Raw genomic sequence first — 22,450 nt, forward strand, 5'->3', positions numbered from 1 at the left:
GTGAGGAAGCAATGCTTCAGCTGTACAAAGCCTTGATCAGACCCCATCTGGAGTACTGAATTCAGTTTTGGGCACTGAACCACAGGAAGGTACATTGGCCTTGGAGGAGGGTACAGCGCAGAGTCACCAGAATTATACTAGAGCTTTAAGGGTTAAAGTACGAAGACAGGTTGCATAAACTTAGCTTGTATTCCCTTGAGTTCAGAAGGTTGACGGATGCTCCAATCAAGGTCTTTAAAATGATGAGGGGATTCGATAGGGTAGACACAAAGAAACTATTTCCTCTGGTGGGAGAATCCAGAACTAAAAGGACATAATCTTAAAATAAGAGTCTGGCCATTTAGGCATGAAATCAGGAAGCACTTTTTTTTTTACACAAAGGGTAGTGGAAATCTAGAACTTTTTCCCTCCTCCCCCAAAAAAGCTATGGATGCTGGGGGTCAATTGAAATTTCCAAGGCCAAGATTCATAGACTTTTATTAGGTACGGGTATCGAGGGATATGGATCAAATGGAGTTGAGATACAAATCAGCCATGATCTAATTGAATGGCAGAACAGGGTCAAGGGGATGAATGGCCTACGCCTGTTACTACGTTCCTCCTAGCAGTACAATAGAGATTAGTAACCGTGTAGAGGAAATAAAACTACCTCCACTGCCATGGCACCACACAATGATGCTCCAAAATACTGCCCAATTAAATTTCACATTTTAAAGGCTGCACACTCGAGCGTCACAAGGAACCATAAGGCTAAACTCACAGAATGATACAGGACTGGAGGTGGTCATTCAGCCCACCATACCTGTGCCAGTTCTTTGAAAGAGCTAGGCTATTAGTCCCTCTCCCCAGCTCTTTCCCCATAGCCCTGCAAATTTTTCCTTTTCAAGTATATATCCAATTACCTTTTGTCCTAGTCTTTTTCCACGTTGTCTACTGCGTGCATTTTTAAGTATTCCCTCATTTTTCCACTTATCAGTGATGTCCCCTACCATCAAAAAGCCTGCCAACACTCACTGTCAAAACCCACAAATTTGCTGAGGTATCAGAGGGCACCTGTGCTCCGTACCCTGCAGGGAGTCAATTCCTTTAGGAGGAGGGGCAGCAGAAAAAACTGACTTTAAAAGTGATACAACATGGAAATCCTAGTAATATTGATCATATCGCCACTTCGCTAATATCAATTCCACCTCTTAACGGGGCAAAGATTTCAGATTTAGCTTTCAAGTAATTACACTGCATGTGGCAACAGCTTCCATCTAGTTCTTAGTCAGCAATACCATTGAACCATGAAATGAGAATCATCAGTATCAGTATACAGCAATTAATATTCATATATACAAAAGAAGAAACAGAAAATTGGAAAAAAGGAGAAAAATCAGTGTTCTCCTGCATTGTCAACTTTTGTGGAATCAACTTAAAGATGCAGTATTCTTATAGATCGGTCTGCAAAGCTATTTAAAAAAAATCCCACTATTCTACAGCCCACACAGATAAAAGTGAAGACCAGTTGGAAAGTTGGAGATAAGAATGTGCACTGAGTGGATTGTGTAGACTGATGTTTGATATTAACAAATCACTATACAAAACAACAAAGTTCACAAAAGATCTCTTCCTACCAAAAATTTTGTAAAATCTGCTATACAAGCCATAACTTTACACAAGTTTTTATGACTTGTAATTTGGAAGCGTGATCTTGACCAACCTGCAGTGTAGGTGGGATAATATCTGAATACACGGCCAAGTTAGAAAATGTCTCACATCGGAATAAAATTAAAACGACACAATTGCTCTACATTTCACTACCATACAAACCATAACGGGTCAGACTAAATAATTTGCCTCACAACGAGTCAGGTAATACACACGCTTTGCATTAAGGCAAGATGTTTAATGGACATAGAATTAGGAAATTCTTGTTTCATTCACAGTGTGGTCTGCAATTCCCCAATATCTAAAGATATTGAGTAGCCTTAAATTTAACCCATTAAGTGACAAGTCAAGTTAAACATCTTTGCAAATTAGAGCAAAGACTAGAGAAATGGACAGGAACCTGGACACATTTTAGAGCTTTATTCTCCTTCTGGCGATGTTGGGTAATATATTATTAGTAAAACAAGCTGAGTAGGATACTAGGGGTAGGTGCATGGAATTCTCCAAATGACAAAATACCCCGAATGGCAAGGGAGCACATCTGCAGACACAGCAAAGTTTGGTATTTAATTGAAAACAGCACTTTAAGTGCACCACATTTAGTGCATATTTAACATCTGAGATGACTGTAATTTTTACCATTTTACATACAATATAGCACTCCATGCTTGTACTGTAATGGCTCTGCATTTATAAGCCTTTCAGTAAATGAAATGATGTTGTCAATTACAGGTCAGGCAAGATAATGTAACTATGTAAATATAGGAGTCTTGCCTGCATCTGCACGACCTTATTAAATAGAATACTGCAGCTTTAAAAATCTTGTGTTTAATATAAATCAGATTGGCAGAAAACGAGGAGTGCATTGGCATACCAGCTCCAATATTACTGATCAATGATGGAATCTGCCAAATGCTCAAAACTATATACCATAAGGGGGTAACCTTTCCCGAATGATATTGGTCCTTGCAATGCCTATGAAACAAAAAGAAGCATGATGCTGTTTAAAAATATACAAGTTGTTTTCAGTAAATGAAGCTCGAAATTAAGGTTTCTAAAACTTAAAACTTGGCTGAAGACAGAAGACACCATCACCTTTTTCCAGCTACTTACCAAGTAATCCAAAAGTTGCATTTAATTCAGCTCAGGAAGTGCCAGACATACACCTTGCATATATTGACCAAAACAAAACTGCTCTTAACTGAAAGCAAAACCCTAATTATAGCAGCAAGCGGCAGCCAAATAATTTGGAGCTTCTGTTGCAGCTAAAAAAGGACAGGAGCCAAAAAAGCAGAATTGAAGGAAACCCACCAGAAAGTCAGAGTCAGCTTTCAATTGGCACAGATACACATCAATGCAACAAGTTGCCCAAGAAGTGTAAGTAGCGTAGTATTAGCAGTGACAGGATAGTGGAGAGGATCATTTGCATACTCACCATAATATGCATGTTCTAGAACAGGCCACAGTGCATAGAAAATAAGATGTATGGAAGGATTATCACATTCTCCACCCATGTTACCAATGTTTAAGGAGCCATCTGCTATCTTAATATAGCACTTAAGATATACTTTCTATTACTTTTTATTGAAGAAAAATAATGGTTTTACCAGGAATGTCTTTGACTCTTCAAAAAAAACAATGTTATAGCTGAGCCAGGGGCTCTGGAGTACAGCCCTAAATTACAGTCTCCATCCCTGCTAGGCCACTCCAGTGACATTGATTATGGGGAATACCCTGGGGCAGCTTCATTGCAAACAGTCGGGACGCATGACTTCAAATCGGTCTGAGGGACGCTGTGGAGCTATCCCGTTCCAGGAAACCATCCTACAGGTTGGGGATGGCAGAACATAAGCAATAGGAGCAGGAGTAGGCCATATGGCCCCTCGAGCCTGTTCCGCTATTCAATCAGATCATGGCTGATCTTCAACCTCAACTCCACTTTTCCGCCCGATCCCCACATCCCTTGATTCCCTTAGAGTCCAAAAATTTATCTATCTCAGCCTTGAATATATTCAATGACTCAGCATCCACAGCTCTCTGGGGTACAGCATTCCAAAGATTCACAACCCTCTGCGTAAGAAATTCCTCCTCATCTCAGTCTTGAATGGCTGACCCCTTATCCTGCGACTATGCCCCTAGTTGTAAACTCTTTAGCTAAACTCTCAGCACCTACCCTGTCAAGCCCTCTCATAATCTTATGTGTTTCAATGAGATCACCCCTCATTCTTCTAAACTTCAGAGAGTATAGGCCCATTCTACTCAATCTCTCTTTATAGGACAACCCTCTCATCCTAGGAATTAATCGCTTCACCACCTCCAAGGCAAGTATATCCTTCCTTAGATACGGAGACCAAAACTGTATGCAGTACTCCAGGTGAGGTCTCACTAAAGTCCTGTACAACTGGAGTAAGACTTCCTTAATCTTGTACTCCAACCACCTTGCAATAAAGGCCAATATGCCATTTGCTTTCCCAATTGCCTGCTGTATCTGCATACTAACTTTGTGTTTCTTGCACGAGGACACCCAAATCTCTCTGAACACCAATATTTAATAGTTTCTCACCATAAGAAAATGTGTTTTTTCTATTCTTCCTACCAAAGTGAATTACCTCACATTTCCCCACATTCTATTCCATCTGCCACCTTCTTGTCCACTCACATATCTGTCTATATCCCTTTGCAGACTCTTTGTGCCCTCCTCACAGCTTGCTTTGCCACCTAGCTTTATATCGTGAGCAAGCTTGGATACATTACACTAGGTCCCTTCACCTAAGTCATTAATATAGATTGTAAATAGCTGAGGCCCAAACACTGATCCTTGCGGCACCCCACTAGTTACAGACAGCCAACCCGAGAATGACCCGTTTATCCCTACTCTTTGTTTTGTGTCTTTTAGCCAATCCTCTATCCATGCTAATATATTACACAAGGTAAGGACTCATGGAGTTGGGGGTAACAACCTTTTATGTGGCACCTTATTGAATGCCTTTTAAAAATCCAAATATACTACATCCACTGGTTCCCCTTTATCTACCCTGCTAGTTACATCCTCAATAAACTCTAATAAATTTGTCAAACACGACTTCCCTTCCATAAAACCATGTTGACTCTGCCTAATCATATTATGATTGTCTAAGTGCCCTGTTACCACTTCCTTCATAACGGATTCCAGCATTTTCCCGACAACCAACATCAGGCTAACTGGCCTGTAGTTCCCTGTTTTCTCTCTCCCTCCCTTCTTGAATAGCGGGGTAACATTTGATACCTGCCAATCCACTGGGACTGTTCTAGAATCGAGGGAATTCTGGAAGATCAAAACCAATGCATCCACTATCTCTGCAGCCACCTCTCTTAAAACCCTAGGATATAGGCCATCAGGTCCAGGGGATTTGTTGGCTTTTAGTCCCATTAGTTTCTCTAGTGATATTAATCGTTTTAAGTTCCTCACTCTCATTTACCCCTCAGTTCCCTACTATTTTTGGTATGCTTTTTGTGTCTTTTACTGTGAAGACAGACACAAAATATTTGTTTAACACATCTGCCATTTCCTGATTCCCATTTATAATTTCTCCTGTCTCAGCCTCTAAGGGACCAACGTTTACTTTTGCTACTCTCTTCCTTTTTACGTACTTGTAGAAGCTCTTACAATCCATTTTTATATTTCTTGCTAGTTTACTTTCATATTCTATTTTCTCCCTTATCATCAATTTTTTGGTCGCCCTTTGTAAGCTTCTAAAACTCTCCCAATCCCCAGGCTTATTACTCTTCTTGGCAACATTATCGGCCCCTTCTTTCAATCTAATACTCTCCTTAACTTCTTTAGTTAGCCACGGGTGGATCACATCACCCGTGGAGTTTTTATTTCTCAATGGAATGTATATTTGTAGAGACTATTGAAATATTTCTTTAAATGTTTGCCATTGATTTTCAACTGTCAAACCCTTTAATTTAATTTCCCAATCTACCTTTGATAACTCACCCCTCATACCTATGTAATTGGCTTAATTGAAGTTTAAGTCTTTATTTTCTGACTTAAGTACATTAATCAAACTCAATGTGAAATTCTATCATATTATGATCACTCTTTCCCCGAGGTTCTTTTACTGTGAGATTACTAATTAACCCTATTACATAAGATCTAAAATAGCCTGTTCCCTGGTTGGTTCCATGACGTATTGCTCTAGGAAGCCGTCTCAAATACATTCCATGAACTCATCCTCCAAACTACCGTTGCCAATTTGAGTCCCCAGTCTATATACAGATTGAAGACCCCCATGTTGCAAGCTCCTATTATTTCATGATTAATACTCTGTACTCTGTCCAACTGTATTGCTGCTATTAGAATTCCAGGCCTGTATTATGGCTTCCTAGGTTTGAGCTGCCTTGGAGCGACTCTCATCCCTTTCTGAAATCACGGTCCCGTAAGTGAACTCAGCAGAGCTGCTTAGTTGAGAGGGAGATCCTATTCCAGTTGGAGTTTTAAAAATAATTCCAGGTAGACCATGATTTTTATTTTATAAAAAGAAGTAGCTGGAACTTTCCCATATTTCCCTTCCCTTTAAATCTGTGATTAATCAAAGGTGGAAATGTTTAGTATTTTAGTTTAATATAAAGTAGCCCTGTGCTACGCACACAATGTACAGGAGAGATTGTATTGTTATTTACATATAGGAAACATAAATGACAAGATGTTTAATGGCCTACTATCCAATAAAAGTACTCATTTGGAATTGCTTTGCATGTTATCAGAAAAGATGCTTGTATATATCTATATACACACACACACATACATACACATAAAATGCAACTGCTTCATTTGATGAAAATTGCTAAACATCAGAAAGCAGAATAAGATTAAATCATGGAGTGCGTAGCCTATTCACCTGCTCTCTACCACCCGTCAAGATCAGGAAAGGGAGAGGAAAAGAAAAGAGATTTCAATTTATAATAACATAGCTGAATCAATAGAAAACAACGAATTACAACTGGGTGCCTCTGTGACGCTGTGATTTAGAGCACCAATGTGTTTTATTGGAACACGGTGCAGCATGAATGTGTGTTCGAGAACACCTACACGGTGATTCACCATTAGAGAGGAGTATCAAGCAAAAGTCCAGACATTGTTCCACAGTGAGGGAGGTGATGTAAAAGGGAACACCATGCTCCTGCTCGACACATGTTAGCACATAGTTCACGGTGGCACTGGTTAAGGCGCAGAAAAAGTCTGCTCAATGTTTTAGTTGAGGCATAGTGCTTGATCCAGAGAGACTTTTTTTAAATAAATGAAAACAGACAATATTAAAATGAGTATTAAAGTAAAACATTAAAAACCTAGTTACCTAGAAACGCGTCCACCAGGCAGCTGATACCACGCATGGCTCGGAAGAAGATTTGAGGCAGCTGCTTGAGGCACGGGTGCTGTATCATTTCCTGGGTCATTCCACTGACACTCAAAAGCTGCTCCTGGAATTTTGGTGTGGTGCTTATTATGGCTGGGTTACTCAGATCCACAGGATTGCTGGTGAAATAATAAAGGATTTAAAAAAAGATAATGCAATTCCAACAGAGCAAAATGGATGCGATTTATTTAATGTACTCTGCATAAGAACACTATCCACACAAATCAAAACTACTTTCCCAATGTAAACAGATTCAGCTGTAACCAATGAACTCTGATTGGGTTTTGACGGGGTGAATAGGGAAAGACTATTTTCTCTAATTGGGGGGGGGGGGGGGGGGTGTCAGTGATGAGGGGTCAATTTAAAATCACAGATGGTTGTTGGACCACAGAATGCTTTGCCTCAGCCAATAGTTGAGGCAGAGACCTTTGCATCTTTTAAGGGAAAAGTGGATAAACATCTGAAGTAGAGGAAGGTATAGGGCTGTGGGAAAGAGCAGTATGTTGGTTTTTGGATTGCTGTAAGAAACAGCCAACATAGACAAAGTGGGCTGCATACTGCTATGGTTCTATGACAGTACGCTAATTTTTGATTGCAAAGTCATTCACAGTGAATGTTTCACCGGAGATAAACACTTAATCTAATCAGGAAGGCCACTCACTTTGGACACAGTGTTGTCAGTTTGTATCAGCGCCTAAAAGGCAGACCATGTACATTTACAGCTCTTACATGCACACAGAGAAATTACACATTCTCACCTAAGCATATGCAAAATACGAAACCAAGTCTGTGCAATACAGTCATTGTCCATTTCTGCTGGAATCAGGTTGGCATCTTCATCAGGAACTTTGAATGGAGGGAATGAGGGACCGTAGGTGAACCGCAGTAGCCTATTAGAAAGAAAAACAGCAGTTAAATGCAATTGAAGAGTGGCTTCTGTTCTATACCAAAAGTAGTAACTGCACATCTCAACTACTCCTACTCAGTGTACCTGGGATCATGTTTCTGTATTGTTTATTAAACTTTAATTTTCTAAATATATTCACTAAATGATTAGCTTGCAACAATTTCTAATTTAGCACATACCCAAGGTGTAATAAAATCCTAATCAGGCAACTGTGGGGTGCAGTGGATTAGCATACGGTTCACTTACTTTGGGATCCAAGCTTGCATCCAATGCACACTAATGGAATGCAAGTCTCCCTGCTCTGTGCTGCGTATAAAGGTCTCAAGTGAAATATGGTTGGAGTAGCCTCAGTTGAGGCCATTGGGATGTTTTGTCAGCCGTGGCTCAGTGGGTAGCACTCTCACCTCTGAGGGTTCAAGTCCCACTCCAGAGACTTGAGCACAAAAATCCAGGCTGATACTCCAGTGCAGTACTGAGGGAGTGCTGCTCTGTGCAGCAGTTAAACCGAGGCCCTGTCTGCCCTCTCAGGTGGATGCAAAAGATCCTGCGGCACTATTCGAAGAAGAGCAGGGGAATTCTCCCTGGTGTCCTGGTAAACATTTATTCCTCAACGAACATCACTTAAAAAAAAACTATCTGGCTATTTATCTCATTGCTGTTTGTGGGATCTTACTGTGTGTAAATTGGCTGCCACATTTCCTACATTACAACAGTGACTACACTTCAAAAGTACTTCACTGGCTGTAAAGTGCTTTAGGACGTCCTGACATCATGAAAGGCGCTATAAAAATGCAAATTGTTTCTTTCTTTACTTTAATGGCACCATATAAATGCAAGTTATTTTTGCAGTTAGTTCACTAATTTTGAAAAGCACATGGATGTAAAGTCAACTTATAAAAAGATTAAAAAGAAGCAAAATACTGCAGATGTTAGAAATTTGAAATAAAAACAGAAAATGCTGGAATGCTGGGAACACTCAGCAGGTCAGGCAGCATCTGTGGAGAGAGAAACAGTTCTGATGAAAGGACATCGACCTGAAACTTTTAACTCTGTTTCTCTCCCTGGCCTGTTATGTGTTTCCAGCATTTTCTGTTTTTATTATTAAAAGGTTAATTGAATTCTTTCTGTTATGTCCAGCTATGGGGCAAATTGATTTTGCAGTCCACGACATAAATATGTCTATAGATACTAACCTAGAGGTCAGTGCACAGATGACCTTACTCCACTGCTCTACCACAGCTGGGTGATGCCTCCAGTTGGCCAACATTTCTCGAGCAGTCTTCCAGTAGGGTGGTGTTGGGAAACACCGTGTACAAGCCAGGAACCAGACTTCAAAGAGTACACCGATTAACTTATCAGCAAGATTTTCTGCTAGTCCTCCTAAAGAGAAGCAAATTAACATACACATTTTTAAAGCCACAATAAATTTTTAAAATTGGATATAGATTTGAAAATGAAATATTTGCAGAGCTATGGGGAAACAGCAGGGAAGTGGGACTAATTGGATAACTCTTTCAAAGAGCCAGCATAGGCATGATGGGCCAAATGGTCATCTTCTGTGCTGCAAGATTCTATGGTTAATGATAACAAAGGTAGAAAGTACCGCCTATTACAGTAACTTAAAAAAAATCTGCTCTGAAAGAAAATGCAGCACCCAGTGGTTTTATAAACTATCCACCCAACAAAAATCTATCGATCTCAGTCTTGAAAGTTTCAATTGACCCAGCATCCAGAGACTTTTGGGGAGCAAGTTCCAGATTTCCATTATCTTTTGTGTGAAAGAAGTGCTTCCTGATTTCACTCCCAAATGGCCTAGCTCTAATTTTAATCCTTTTCAATAACATACTAAGAAATGGTAAAACACAATTTGTTGACTTAATATACAAAAGTCATACCGTTTTGGGGTTTAGTGTATGGTTCTGAAAACTCATTGTTCAAAAGCAGGATCAATTGATGAACCAACCAGTTTACACGCATGAATTCCAGGTCCTGGACCCCGGAAGACAGCCTGTGAGGAGAGCACATTCTACCAGCGGCACGTAGAACCGGGGTCTATAATAGAAACTCACCTGGCAATATGTGTCTCCGGAGCACCAGGACAGACAGATTTTACTGCCTCTTCATTGATCTCTATGTCCTGGGGCAATGAATAGATTTCCTACTGGAAGTTAACTGTGAAGCACATTATCTGACAACAAGAGATCAATTACAGAAGATGGGCTCAAGGCCACAACTATTCTGCACCACATGAGTCAGGGGAAATGAAGGCTCTCCAACAATTAGAGTTGTAGGTAATTGATTGTAAAAGAATATCGACATAACTTTATGGGAGCTTAATTTTTGCACACAGAGCAGACGTGGTTTACTTCTAGGATTTATCACTGTTGAACGCAGAAGAAAAAAGTGCTTCAGATTACTTTTTTTTATTCGTCCATGGGATGTAGGCATCGCTGGTGAGGCCGGCATATATTGCCCATCCCTAAATGCCCTTGAGAAGGTGGTGGTGAGCTGCCTTCTTGAACCGCTGCAGTCCGTGTGGTGAAGGTTCTCCCACAGTGCTGTTAGGAAGGGAGTTCCAGGATTTTGACCCAGCGACGATGAAGGAACAGCGATATATTTCCAAGTCGGGATGGTGTGTGACTTGGAGGGGAACGTGCAAGTGGTGTTGTTCCCATGTGCCTGCTGCTCTTGTCCTTCTAGGTGGTAGAGGTCGCGGATTTGGGAGATGCTGTCAAAGAAGCCTTGGCGAGTTGCAGCAGTGCATCCTGTAGATGGTACACACTGCAGCCACAGTGTGTCGGTGGTGAAGGGAGTGAATGTTTAGGGTGGTGGATGGGGTGCCAATCAAGTGGGCTGCTTTGTCCTGGATGGTGTTGAGCTGCTTGAGTGTTGTTGGAGCTGCACTCATCCAGGCAAGTGGAGAGTATTCCATCACACTCCTGACTTGTGCCTTGTAGATGGTGGAAAGGCTTTGGGGAGTCAGGAGGTGAGTCACTCGCCATAGAATACCCAGCTTCTGACCTGCTCTTGTAGCCATAGTATTTATATGGCTGGTCCAGTTAAGTTTCTGGTCAATGGTGACCCCCAGGTTGTTGATGGTGGGGGATTCAGCGATGGTAATGCCATTGAATGTCAAGGGGAGGTGGTTAGACCCTCTCTTGTTGGAGATGGTCATTGCCTGGCGTGAATGTTACTTGCCACTTATGAGCCCAAGCCTGGACGTTTTCCAGGTCTTGCTGCATGCGGGCTCGGACTGCTTCATTATCTGAGGGGTTGCGAATGGAACTGAACACTGTGCAGTCATCAGCGAACATCCCCATTTCTGACCTTATGATGGAGGGAAGGTCATTGATGAAACAGCTGAAGATGGTTGGGCCTATGACACTGCCATATTCAGCCAGAAGTGCCGAGTAGATGATCCATGTCGGCCCCCTCCCGATATCCCCACCATCACAGAAGCCAGTCTTCAGCCAATTCGATTCACTCCACGTGATATCAAGAAACGGCTGAGTGCACTGGATACAGCAAAGGCTATGGGCCCCGACAACATCCCGGCTGTAGTGCTGAAGACTTGTGCTCCAGAACTAGCTGCGCCTCTAGCCAAGCTGTTCCAGTACCGCTACAACACTGGCATCTACCCGACAATATGGAAAATTGCCCAGATATGTCCTGTTCACAAAAAGCAGGACAAATCCAATCCGGCCAATTACCGCCCCATCAGTCTACTCTCAATTATCAGCCTTGGTCCAAACATGGACAAAAGAGCTGAATTCCAGAGGTGAGGTGAGAGTGATTGCCCTTGACATCAAGGCAGCATTTGACCGAGTGTGGCACCAAGGAGCCCTAGTCAAATTGAAGTCAATGGGAATCAGAGGGAAAACTCTCCAGTGGCTGGAGTCATACCTCAGATTACTTAAAAAGTAGTTACAAAATGTAAAAGTATTGAAAATGGTTTTAATCAATCTCACATCCCAGGTTGGGGTTGCTGCCTTTCTACTAACCTGGAACTGTCGGAGCTGCCAGAAGAGTGTCATTAATCTGCAGTAGGAAGAGCAATAGGACTTCCCAGGTTTCCCTCGACATGTTGGCAGACTCGCGAGCTAATTTCTGAACTGCTGCTAGAACCCGCAGGCACAGTGTGATCTGGTTGTGAGCAGACTCTGATCTGAAAGCAAAAGACGATTTTGTTTTAAAAAAACATTGTTAGGATCGGCACATTATGAACCATTGCAATATTTTAGTACATCTTAGTTTGGCTTCAGTCATTGCTGAATTTTTATTGAATCTCTATCTTTTTTTTTGGTTTGCACCATTAAATTCCTTCACCTCTTTCCCTGTATCATGTATTATTCCCCGACCAGGAACATGGGCAGCAGAGACGTCATAGAATCATACAGCGCAGAAGTAGGCCCATCGTGCCTGTGCCAGCTCTTTGAAAGAGCCATCCAATTAGTTCATAATCCTACAATATTTTCCCCTTCAAATATATATCCAATTCTCTTTTGAAAGGTACTACTGAATCTGCTTCCACCACCCTTTCGGGCAGCGCATTCCGGATCATAACAGTGCACTCCAGGTTGTTCAATGCTCTAGCAATTAAGTTCTTCAACTGACTGCTAGGAAGCTCACACATGATGTTATTTTGGATGTAATGCCACGAGACCAATCTGCTTAATTTTGTTGCAGAAATACAAAAGTTGCCAGATTACACAGGACAAAAAGATGTTAATGGAATTTTATGAAGTTCTAACCTTAGTACATTATAGTAGGCATGACAAAAGACTAGTCAATCTAGCTCACCCTTCCTTTTGGTCTGAGTTCAAGACTCAGACTATAGTATATTTATTTTGGTCCTGGTTCACTTCTCACTCTATATCCCTCTATAACCTGCTGATTCTGCTCTTTGCTTTTACTGAACACTTCAGTGGAGTCTGTATTTACTGTGATAGGCTCTATTCTATTCCATGAGTTGACTTCAAAGAAAAGTTGAAGGAACTGCAATCTCTATACACCTGAGAGTACTTCTTAAAAGATAAAGGATGAAACTTTCAACTTTGCCGGGGTGTAAATCGGGCGGCGGCAGATCCCGTTACATACCCTACACGACTTCCTTCTCCATTGAAGTCCGTGGAAAGGAAAACCAGACGGGTCGGATAATGGGCACTGTTGCGCTACTGCCCGTTTTACACTGCCACCGAAGCAAAAAGTCTTTCAAATAAAGTCACTAAAAGATCTTTATACTTACCGGGGAACAAAAAGATTCTGTAGGTGTTTGAGAATAGTTTGCACATATAAATTTGGTTCTTTGATAATGGGCTGAGGGATCGAGTCACGGCGAGCCACCAAAGCCATGATCCAGTCAGTGTAAACATCCACACACAGTTTCACCGTTTCCCCATCCAGAGGCAGAGTCAGTCCATAACACAACACCTCCATGGTCCATTTTACCTGTCCAAGGGTATAAAGCATAATATCACTGTGTCTGTTTACAAACATTTTCCTGAATTACCCCGTTAGAACTCAGCGGCTCCATTAAGCCTCTCACCACTGGAAGTCAGCACGGCCACTCAGGCCAATCAAGAACGTACTTCGAGTTCAGTCATGCAAGAGGATGCTAGATCTCCAGCTACGGTCAGAAATATGCCCCCAGCCAAATGATGCAAAGTTATGACAGGGGACTCCAAAGTTTGAGAGAGAAGCCAAGCACATTCAAACACACAATGTGTGACTGACTCAGTTTTGTGCATGACTGACAGTTACTTGTGACTGGAGCTGACAGTAATTTAAATCTATCAAGCACTGACAACTGCTGTTGGTGGTATTTAATGAGCTGAAGCTGTTGAGTAGAGTCAAGTTGATTGGAACCTTCAGCAAGCTAGGTTAGGCCAGTTTGGCTTCCACAGCTGGTAAGACCACAGGGAGAAAAGAATACTGCATAAACAAAGGTTAACTATAAAATAACCCAGCATATAGTTTACATTTTTTTTTAAATTCAAGAGCTTGATAGCAGAATATCATGTGAACTAACTGATCTCCTGTGCCATCGCATACAGGGAATCAAGACCATATGCCGCCCTCAGGGGAAATGCGGATAGACGGTAGCGGATAATTGGACTAGGGCATGCAGATACACTATTTTTAATAAGATATATAATATATATAGGGTCTCAAGGAGATGGGACAGGTGCTATGCGAGCTCCTTTCCCATATCTTTAATAGCTCACTGGAGTCTGGGACTGTTCCCTTAGACTGGAATGAGACTATTGTAGTTCCAATATTTAAAATGGGAGATAAGACGGATCTGGGTAACTACAGGTTCATTAGCTTGAGGGAATCATTAGGGATGCACTATATGACTACTTAGACAGACACATCAGGGACACCCCAATATGGCATCAGGAAAAAGGAGGTCCAGTCTTACCAATTTGATTGTATTTTTTGAAGTCACCAAGACAGTGGACGAAGGAAACCTGGTAGACCGTTGTCCACCTAGACTTTCAAACAGCTTTTGATAAGGTACTGCATAAGTGGATTTTCTACAAGATTTAAGCCTCGAGTATTAGTGCAATCTACCGAAAGCCCGCAGGGCTGTAGTGCTGAAGTCTTGTGCTCCAGAACTAGCTGCGCCTCTAGCCAAGCTGTTCCAGTACAGCTACAACACTGGCATCTACCCGACAATGTGGAAAATTGCCCAGGTATGTCCTGTCCACAAAGAGCAGGACAAATCCAATGCGGCCAATTACCGCCCCATCAGTCTACTCTCAATCATCAGCAAAGTGATGGAAGGTGTCGGCGACAGTGCTATCAAGCAGCACTTACTCACCAATAACCTGCTCACCGATGCTCAGTTTGGGTTCCGCCAGGACCACTCGGCTCCAGACCTCATTACGGCCTTGGTCCAAACATGGACAAAAGAGCTGAATTCCAGAGGTGAGGTGAGAGTGACTGCCATTGACATCAAGGCAGCATTTGAACGAGTGTGGCACCAAGGAGCCCTAGTAAAAGTGAAGTCAATGGGAATCAGGGGGAAAACTCTCCAGTGGCTGGAGTCATATCTAGCACAAAGGAAGATGGTAGTGGTTGTTGGAGGCCAATCATCTCAGCCCCAGGACATTGCTGCAGGAGTTCCTCAGGGCAGTGTCCTAGGCCCAACCATCTTCAGCTGCTTCATCAATGACCTTCCCTCCATCATAAGGTCAGAAATGGGGATGTTCGCTGATGACTGCACAGTGTTCAGTTCCATTTGCAACCCCTCAGATAATGAAGCAGTCCATGCTCGCATGCAGCAAGACCTGGACAACATCCAGGCTTGGGCTGATAAGTGGCAAGTAACATTCGCGCCAGATAAGTGCCGGGCAATGACCATCTCCAACAAGAGAGAGTCTAACCACCTCCCCTTGATATTCAACGGCATTACAATCGCCGAATCCCCCACCATCAACATCCTGGGGGTCACCATTGACCAGAAACTTAACTGGACCAGCCATATAAATACTGTGGCTATGAGAGCAGGTCAGAGGCTGGGTATTCTGCGGTGAGTGACTCACCTCCTGACTTCACAAAGCCTTTCCACCATCTGCAAGGCACAAGTCAGCAGTGTGATGGAATATTCTCCACTTGCTTGGATGAGTGCAGCTCCAACAACACTCAAGAAGCTCGACACCATCCAAGATAAAGCAGCCCGCTTGATTGGCACACCATCCACCACCCTAAACATTCACTCCCTTCACCACCGGCGCACTGTGGCTGCAGTGTGCATCATCCACAGGATGCACTGCAGCAACTCGCCAAGGCTTCTTCGACAGCACCTCCCAAACCCGTAACCTCTATCACCTAGAAGGACAAGGGCAGCAGGCACATGGGAACAACACCACCTGCACGTTCCCCTCCAAGTCACACACCATCCCAACTTGGAAATATATCACCGTTCTTTCATTGTCGCTGGGTCAAAATCCTGGAACTCCCTTCCTAACAGCACTGTGGGAGAACCGTCACCACACGGACTGCAGCAGTTCAAGAAGGCGGCTCACCACCACCTTCAAGGGCAATTAAGGATGGGCAACAAATGCTGGCCTCGCCAGCGACGCCCACATCCCGTGAACGAATAAAAAAAAAGGCAGAAAGTGGTTGCAGATGGATTTGGATCTGCTTAGAGACCGGTTACCAGTGGTGTCCCGCAGGAATCGGTGTTAGAACCGTTACTATTTTAATTAACCATATAGATATAGGTGTTGGGGGGAAATGATCTTGAAGTTTGCAGATGACACTAAGATACGTGCAAGAGTCAGGTCTGTAGACAATTCTAGACTACAACAAGCAGATCTAGATGCGCTGGGGGATCGGGCCCATGACTGGCAAATGATGTTTAACTTAGAAAAATGCAGTGTTATGCATGTGGGCAGGGCGAATGCTGAACACACATATACCCTTCAGGGAAAAGAACTATAGTCAGTGGAGAGAGAGAGAGATCTGGGCATTCTAGTGCATAGATCTGTAAAGGTTCACAACCAATGCAGTGAAGCAATAGCTAGAGTGAATAGGGTACTAGGTGTATTTACAGGACAATTCACTATAAATCAAAGCATTCTATTTTGATCTTGTACCATACCTTGTTTAGACCTCAGTTAGAGTACTGGGTCTAGTTTTGGTCTCTTCACATGTTGGGTGATATTGAGGTTTAGGAATGTGTGCAAAGTAGGGCCACAAGATTAATTCCCAGTTTAAAGCATCTTAGTTACCAAGATAGGCTCAAAGAGCTGGGTCTCTACACTTTAAGAGAGGCGTAGATGATGTCATTGGTCAAATTAAATGATAACATAGTTCCTTAAGAGATCTTCTTAGTCAGTGTAGCATCAAAATTGCATTTAATACTATCAAATAAACTGTTTACATGGGTGGAAGATATTCTGTAATAACGTTACACGTCTTCAGTTTCCATAGATCTCCCAATCTGTTTTTCTCGAATTAGAATGCACACTATACCGAACCCCCAATGAGTGTGTTGTAAACTGGATAGCCAGGTGGTGAAGGATAGAATGCTACAGCCTGGTCTTCAGTTGCTTCTAAGCTTTCATTCACAGAGCTCCACATTACACCCACACCACTCCCTAGATCAGCTCTCTTATAAATGGATACAAGAGAGTTCCCAATTAACACGAATTGATATAAATCACATGGATACAATTAACGTGTGTGCACATAATTCCAGCTGTCATTTTTAAACCCAAACTACAGTGCAAGCTGACTGGACTTTACCCTACCGTTGTCTCCTACCTAGAGATCGAAAAGGTCTTTATACGTTGTACTGGTTACCTCAGTGCACTTCCTTGCCATGCCCAGCTCTGCCTCTGATCCATGTAATTGGAGGTCTCCTGTGCCCACGTATGCATATATTGACTATCACTCCAGGCCAGGGCATCCTTTTTCAGCCATTTCTTGGTGCTTTTCACATTATCCTTCTTTTCATTTTTTCCATCCATGCCCCTTTTCCCTACCGCTTCTCCAATATTATGCCTCCTCCAATTCGACACTATTGCTCAGTCTATCTTCACTTCTGCTAGCATCCCAGGCTTGTGTCCCTCTTGAATGAGCACAGAATCTCCCCCTGCACCAGTAGCGACTTTAACATACACCTAAATTGGGAGCATTTTAGAATTCAGCAAAGGAGGACCAAGAAATTGATAAAGAAAGAGAAAATAGAATATGAGAATAAACTAGTGAGGAACATAAAAATGGACTGTAAAACTTCTATAGGTATGTAAAAAGGAAATTACTGGCGAAGGCAAATGTGGGTCCCTTACAGACAGACAGACGGGAGAATTTATAATGGGGAATAAGGAAATGGCAGAGAAATTAAACTATTGAAGTCAATGGGAATCAGGGGGAAAACTCTCCAGTGGTTGGAGTCATACCTAGCACAAAGGAAGATGGTAGTGGTTGTTGGAGGCCAATCATCTCAGTCCCAGGACATTGCTGCAGGAGTTCCTCAGGGCAGTGTCCTAGGCCCAACCATCTTCAGCTGCTTCATCAATGGCCTTCCCTCAATCATCAATCATAAGGTCAGAAATGGGGATGTTCGCTGATGATTGCACAGTGTTCAGTTCCATTCGCAATCCCTCAGATAATGAAGCAGTCCGTGCTCGCATGCAGCAAGACCTGGACAACATCCAGGCTTGGGCTCATAAGTGGCAAGTAACATTCGCACCAGACAAGTGCCAGGCAATGACCATCTCCAACAAGAGAGAGTCTAACTACCTCCTCTTGACATTCAACGGTATTACCATCACCGAATCCCCCACCATCAACATCCTGGGGGTCACCATTGACCAGAAACTTAACTGGACCAGTCGCATAAATACTGTGGCTACGAGAGCAGGTCAGAGGCTGGGTATTCTGCGGCGAGTGACTCACCTCCTGACTCCCCAAAGCCTTTCCACCATCTACAAGGCACAAGTCAGGAGTGTGATGGAATACTCTCCACTTGCCTGGATGAGTGCAGCTCCAACAACACTCGACACCATCCAGGACAAAGCAGCCTGCTTGATTGGCACCCCATCCACCACCCTAAACATTCACTCCCTTCACCACCGGAGCACCGTGGCTGCAGTGTGTACCATCCACAGGATGCACTGCAGCAACTCGCCAAGGCTTCTTCGACAGCACCTCCTAAACCCGCGACCTCTACCACCTAGAAGGACAAGGACAGCAGGTACATGGGAACAACACCACCTGCACGTCCCACTCCAAGTCACACACCATCCTGACTTGGAAATATATCGCCGTTCCTTCATCATCACTGGGTCAAAATCCTGAAACTCCCTTCCTAACAGCACTGTGGGAGAACCTTCACCACACGGACTGCAGCGGTAAAAGAAGGCGGCTCACCACCACCTTCTCAAGGGCAATTAGGGATGGGCAATAAATGCTGGCCTTGCCAGTGATGCCCACATCCCATGAATGAATAAAAAAAACTGTGTGTCTGTCTTCATGGAAGAAGACATAAAAAACTTCCCAGAAATACTGGAGAACCAAGGGTCAGGCGAAAATGAGGAACTGAAAGAAATTAGTATTAATAAAAAAAATAGTCCCAGAGAGATTAATGGGACTTAAAGTTGATAAATCCCAAGGACCTGATGATCTGCATCCCAGAGTTTTGAAAGAGGTGGCTATGGAGATAGTGGATGCATTGGTTGTCATCTTCCAAAATTCTACAGACTCCTGCAGATTGGAGGGTAGCAAATGTAACCCCACTATTTAAGAAAGGAGAGAAAACAGGGAACTACAGACCTGTTAGCCTGACATCAGTAGTAGAGAAAATGCTAGAATCTATAATAATAGGATTTGGCAGAGTCAACATAGTTTTGTGAAAGGGAAATCATGTTTGACAAACCTATTGGAATTCTTTGAGGATGTAACTAGTAGAATAGAAAAGGGTGAACCAGTGGTTGTGGTGTATTTGGATTTGCAGAAGGCTTTCGATAAGGTCCTACATAGGAGGTTGGTGAACAAAGTTGGAGCACATGGAATTGGGGGTAATATACTGGCATGAATTGAGAATTGGTTAATGGACAGAAAACAGAGAGTAGGAATAAATGGGTCTTTTTCAGGTTCGCAGACTGTGACTAGTGGGGTGCTGCAGGGATTGGTGCTTGGGCCCCAGCCAGCCACAATCTATATCAATGATTTGGATGAGGGGACCAAATGTAATATTTCCAAGTTTGCTGATGACACAATTAAATGGGAATGTGAGTTGTGAGGAGGATGCAAAGAGGCTTCAAGTGGATATAGACAGACTGAGTGGGCAAAAACATAGCAGATGGAATATAATGTTGAAAAATGTGAAGTTATCCACTTTGGTAGGAAAAACAGAAATACAGAGTATTTTTTAAATGGTGAGAGATTGGGAAATGTTGTTGTTCAAAGGGATCTGGGTGTCCTTGTACATGAGTCACTGAAAGCTAACATGCAGGTGCAGCAAGCAATTAGGAAGGCAAATGGTATGTTGGCCTTTATTACAAGAGGATTTGAGTATAGGAGTAAAGATGTCTTACTGCAATTATATAGGGCCTTTGTGAGACTGCACCTGGAAAATTGTGTACAATTTTGGTCTCCTTACCTAAGAAAGGATATACTTGCCATAGAGGAAGCGCAACGAAGGTTCACCAGACTGATTCCTGGGATGGCAGGACTGTTGTATGAGGAGAGATTGAGTAGACTCGGCCTGTATTCTTTAGAGTTTAGAAGAATGAGAGGTGATCTAATTGAAACATACAAAATTCTTCTAGGGCTCGATAGGGTAGATGCAGGGAGGATGTTGCCCTTGGCTGGGGAGCCTAGAACCAGGGGTCACAGTCTCAGAACAAGGGGTAGGTCATTTAGGACTGAGATGAGGAGAAATCTCTTCACTCAGAGGGTGGTGAATCTTTGGAATTCTCTACCCCAGAGGGCTGTGGAGGCTCAGTCATTGAGTACATTCAAAACAGAGATCGATAGATTTCTAGATATTAAAGGCATCAAGGGATATGGGGATAGTGCAGGAAAATGGCATTGAGGTAGATGATCAGCCATGATCTTGTTGAATGGCGGAGCAGGCTCAAGCGATCGGATGGCCTACTCCTGGCTCCTATTTCTTATGTTCTTAAACTCCTCTGGTCCCTCTCCTCCAAATTCTATCCTCACGCAATCTCACCCTTCATATAAACTCAATCACCCCCTTAGCTTTGCCAACCCATACAGCCTTTCAACTTCAGAGGTCTTGATCACCAATAAGACCACCTTTGAGCATTTTGTTGTTTCCCTTAACATCCAAATCCCCCCACCTTCCTCCAACCACAATTTTTACACCCTCTGGCCCTGGAAAAAACTCTCAAACAATTCCCTCACTAATTTACTCTCAAACTCCCAACTTCCCGTCCTTCGACTAAATTGACTAAAATACCTGAAACACAGGGGAGAGACAGACAGAGACACAGTGATGGCGAGAGAGATAGAAAGATAAATTGATATAGATATAGAGATAGATAGATATTAAATGTATCTACATATAAAATGATATTTGCAATACAGCAATCAATCTTGTTCCTTTCCCTCAATATACAAGTTTTGCTAGCTTTTTAATGTACATTGTTAGGTGAGGCTATTTTAAAAATGAAAGAATTTACTCAAAAACTTCTTACTTCAACCTTAAAGTTCAGCACATTGATCAACCTTCAGGTGGCTTACCTCTTTGTCGGTTTTTAGAATGCTTTCATTGCTGGTTGAAGTAGAACTGTTCACCGCCTGTCCCAGAGGGCGTACCACTGCATGAGCCACATCTTTGCCAACGTTGTTGGGATAGTTGTGCAGAACGCTCATGTGACCTCGGTCGCTCTGGATGACGAGTTGCAGAGACCGCCACTCTGAATACATGGTGCATCGGTACAATACAATCCACTCACTTCAACATCTGTCTGAAAGAGACGAGAATCAAAACATCATCAACACATAGAGTCTTAAAATGGTGACAGCACAGAAGGAGGCCATTCGGCCCATCTCGGCTCTTTGTAAGAGCAATCCAGTTAGTCCCCCGTTCTTTCGCCGAAGCCCTGCAAATTTTTTCCCTTCAAGTATTTATCCAATTCCTTTTTGAAAGCCACGACTGAATCTGCTTCCACCTCCCTTTCAGGCGCATTCCAGATCATAACCACTCGCTGCGTATAAAAGTTTTTCCTCGTCGCCTTTGGTTCTTTTGCCAATCACCTTAAACCTGTGTCCTCTGGTTCATAACCCTTCCGCCAATGGGAACAGTTTCTCTTTATTTACTTTATCTAAACCCTTAATGATTTTCAACTTCTATCAAATCTCCTCTTAACCTTCTCTGCTCTAAGGAGAACAACCCCAGTTTCTCCAGTCTATCCATGTAATTCATCCCTGGGTGACTTCAAGTTTTAAAGAAACATTTAAGTCACATCATCTTTTTATCCTGCCACCAAAACAAAGCTACGTTGAAACTTCAACATTTTCACGACCTATATTACTTCGCCTCAACTAAAATCTTTCCAAGATTTCCTAATGTTAAATGGCTAGGACTCTAGCCAAGTGGAATACCATGGGAAATATAATCATAAGCTGGGAGGTTTATGATTAAAATTTTATCTGCCTTGTAAGAGCAACATTTTCAGAAACAGAAAAAAACCCCACTTGGCCTAACAAGCTATTTCCTCCGTGATTGATCACAATCCCACCTGCCCGCATTCTCACTATATCCCTCAATGAATTCTCTCCCCGGGAACTCATCTATTTGCCTCTTGAACCCATTTATACTGCCTACTTAATACTGTCACCTTCAATGGTAACTTACCCCACAAATGCATTACCCTTTGCACAAAAAAATTCCAGCTGACTTCCGAACTCCCTAATGTGCATTCAAGCACAATTGAGAACAACTTTACAAGGTGCAAAAATTTATAGCTTTGTGTTTACACTTACCAAATTCTACATAAACTGCTCAAACCTG

The 22,450-nt window shown here is 42.7% G+C and overlaps 1 protein-coding gene across 6 annotated transcripts in view; it reads right to left on the reverse strand.

Annotated features, from left to right (window-relative positions):
* ralgapb (Ral GTPase activating protein non-catalytic subunit beta) overlaps positions 1–22,450 on the reverse strand; it is a 112,339-nt gene that overhangs the window by 77,671 nt on the left and 12,218 nt on the right. For 3 of the 6 annotated variants that reach the window (XM_068000155.1, XM_068000154.1, XM_068000153.1), the window contains exons 2-8: positions 21,178–21,404; positions 13,202–13,404; positions 11,958–12,121; positions 9,150–9,336; positions 7,808–7,939; positions 6,990–7,168; positions 2,581–2,625 (exon numbers count right to left, since the gene is read on the reverse strand). In XM_068000155.1, coding sequence (XP_067856256.1) covers positions 2,581–2,625; positions 6,990–7,168; positions 7,808–7,939; positions 9,150–9,336; positions 11,958–12,121; positions 13,202–13,404; positions 21,178–21,363 — 1,096 coding nt within the window. In that variant the 5' untranslated portion in view covers positions 21,364–21,404. The remainder of the gene's footprint in view (positions 1–2,580; positions 2,626–6,989; positions 7,169–7,807; positions 7,940–9,149; positions 9,337–11,957; positions 12,122–13,201; positions 13,405–21,177; positions 21,405–22,450) is intronic. The other 3 variants (XM_068000158.1, XM_068000157.1, XM_068000156.1) reach the window with 1 other exon arrangement.

Source organism: Heptranchias perlo, chromosome 19, assembly GCF_035084215.1.
Source record: "Heptranchias perlo isolate sHepPer1 chromosome 19, sHepPer1.hap1, whole genome shotgun sequence".
Lineage (NCBI taxonomy): Eukaryota > Metazoa > Chordata > Chondrichthyes > Hexanchiformes > Hexanchidae > Heptranchias > Heptranchias perlo.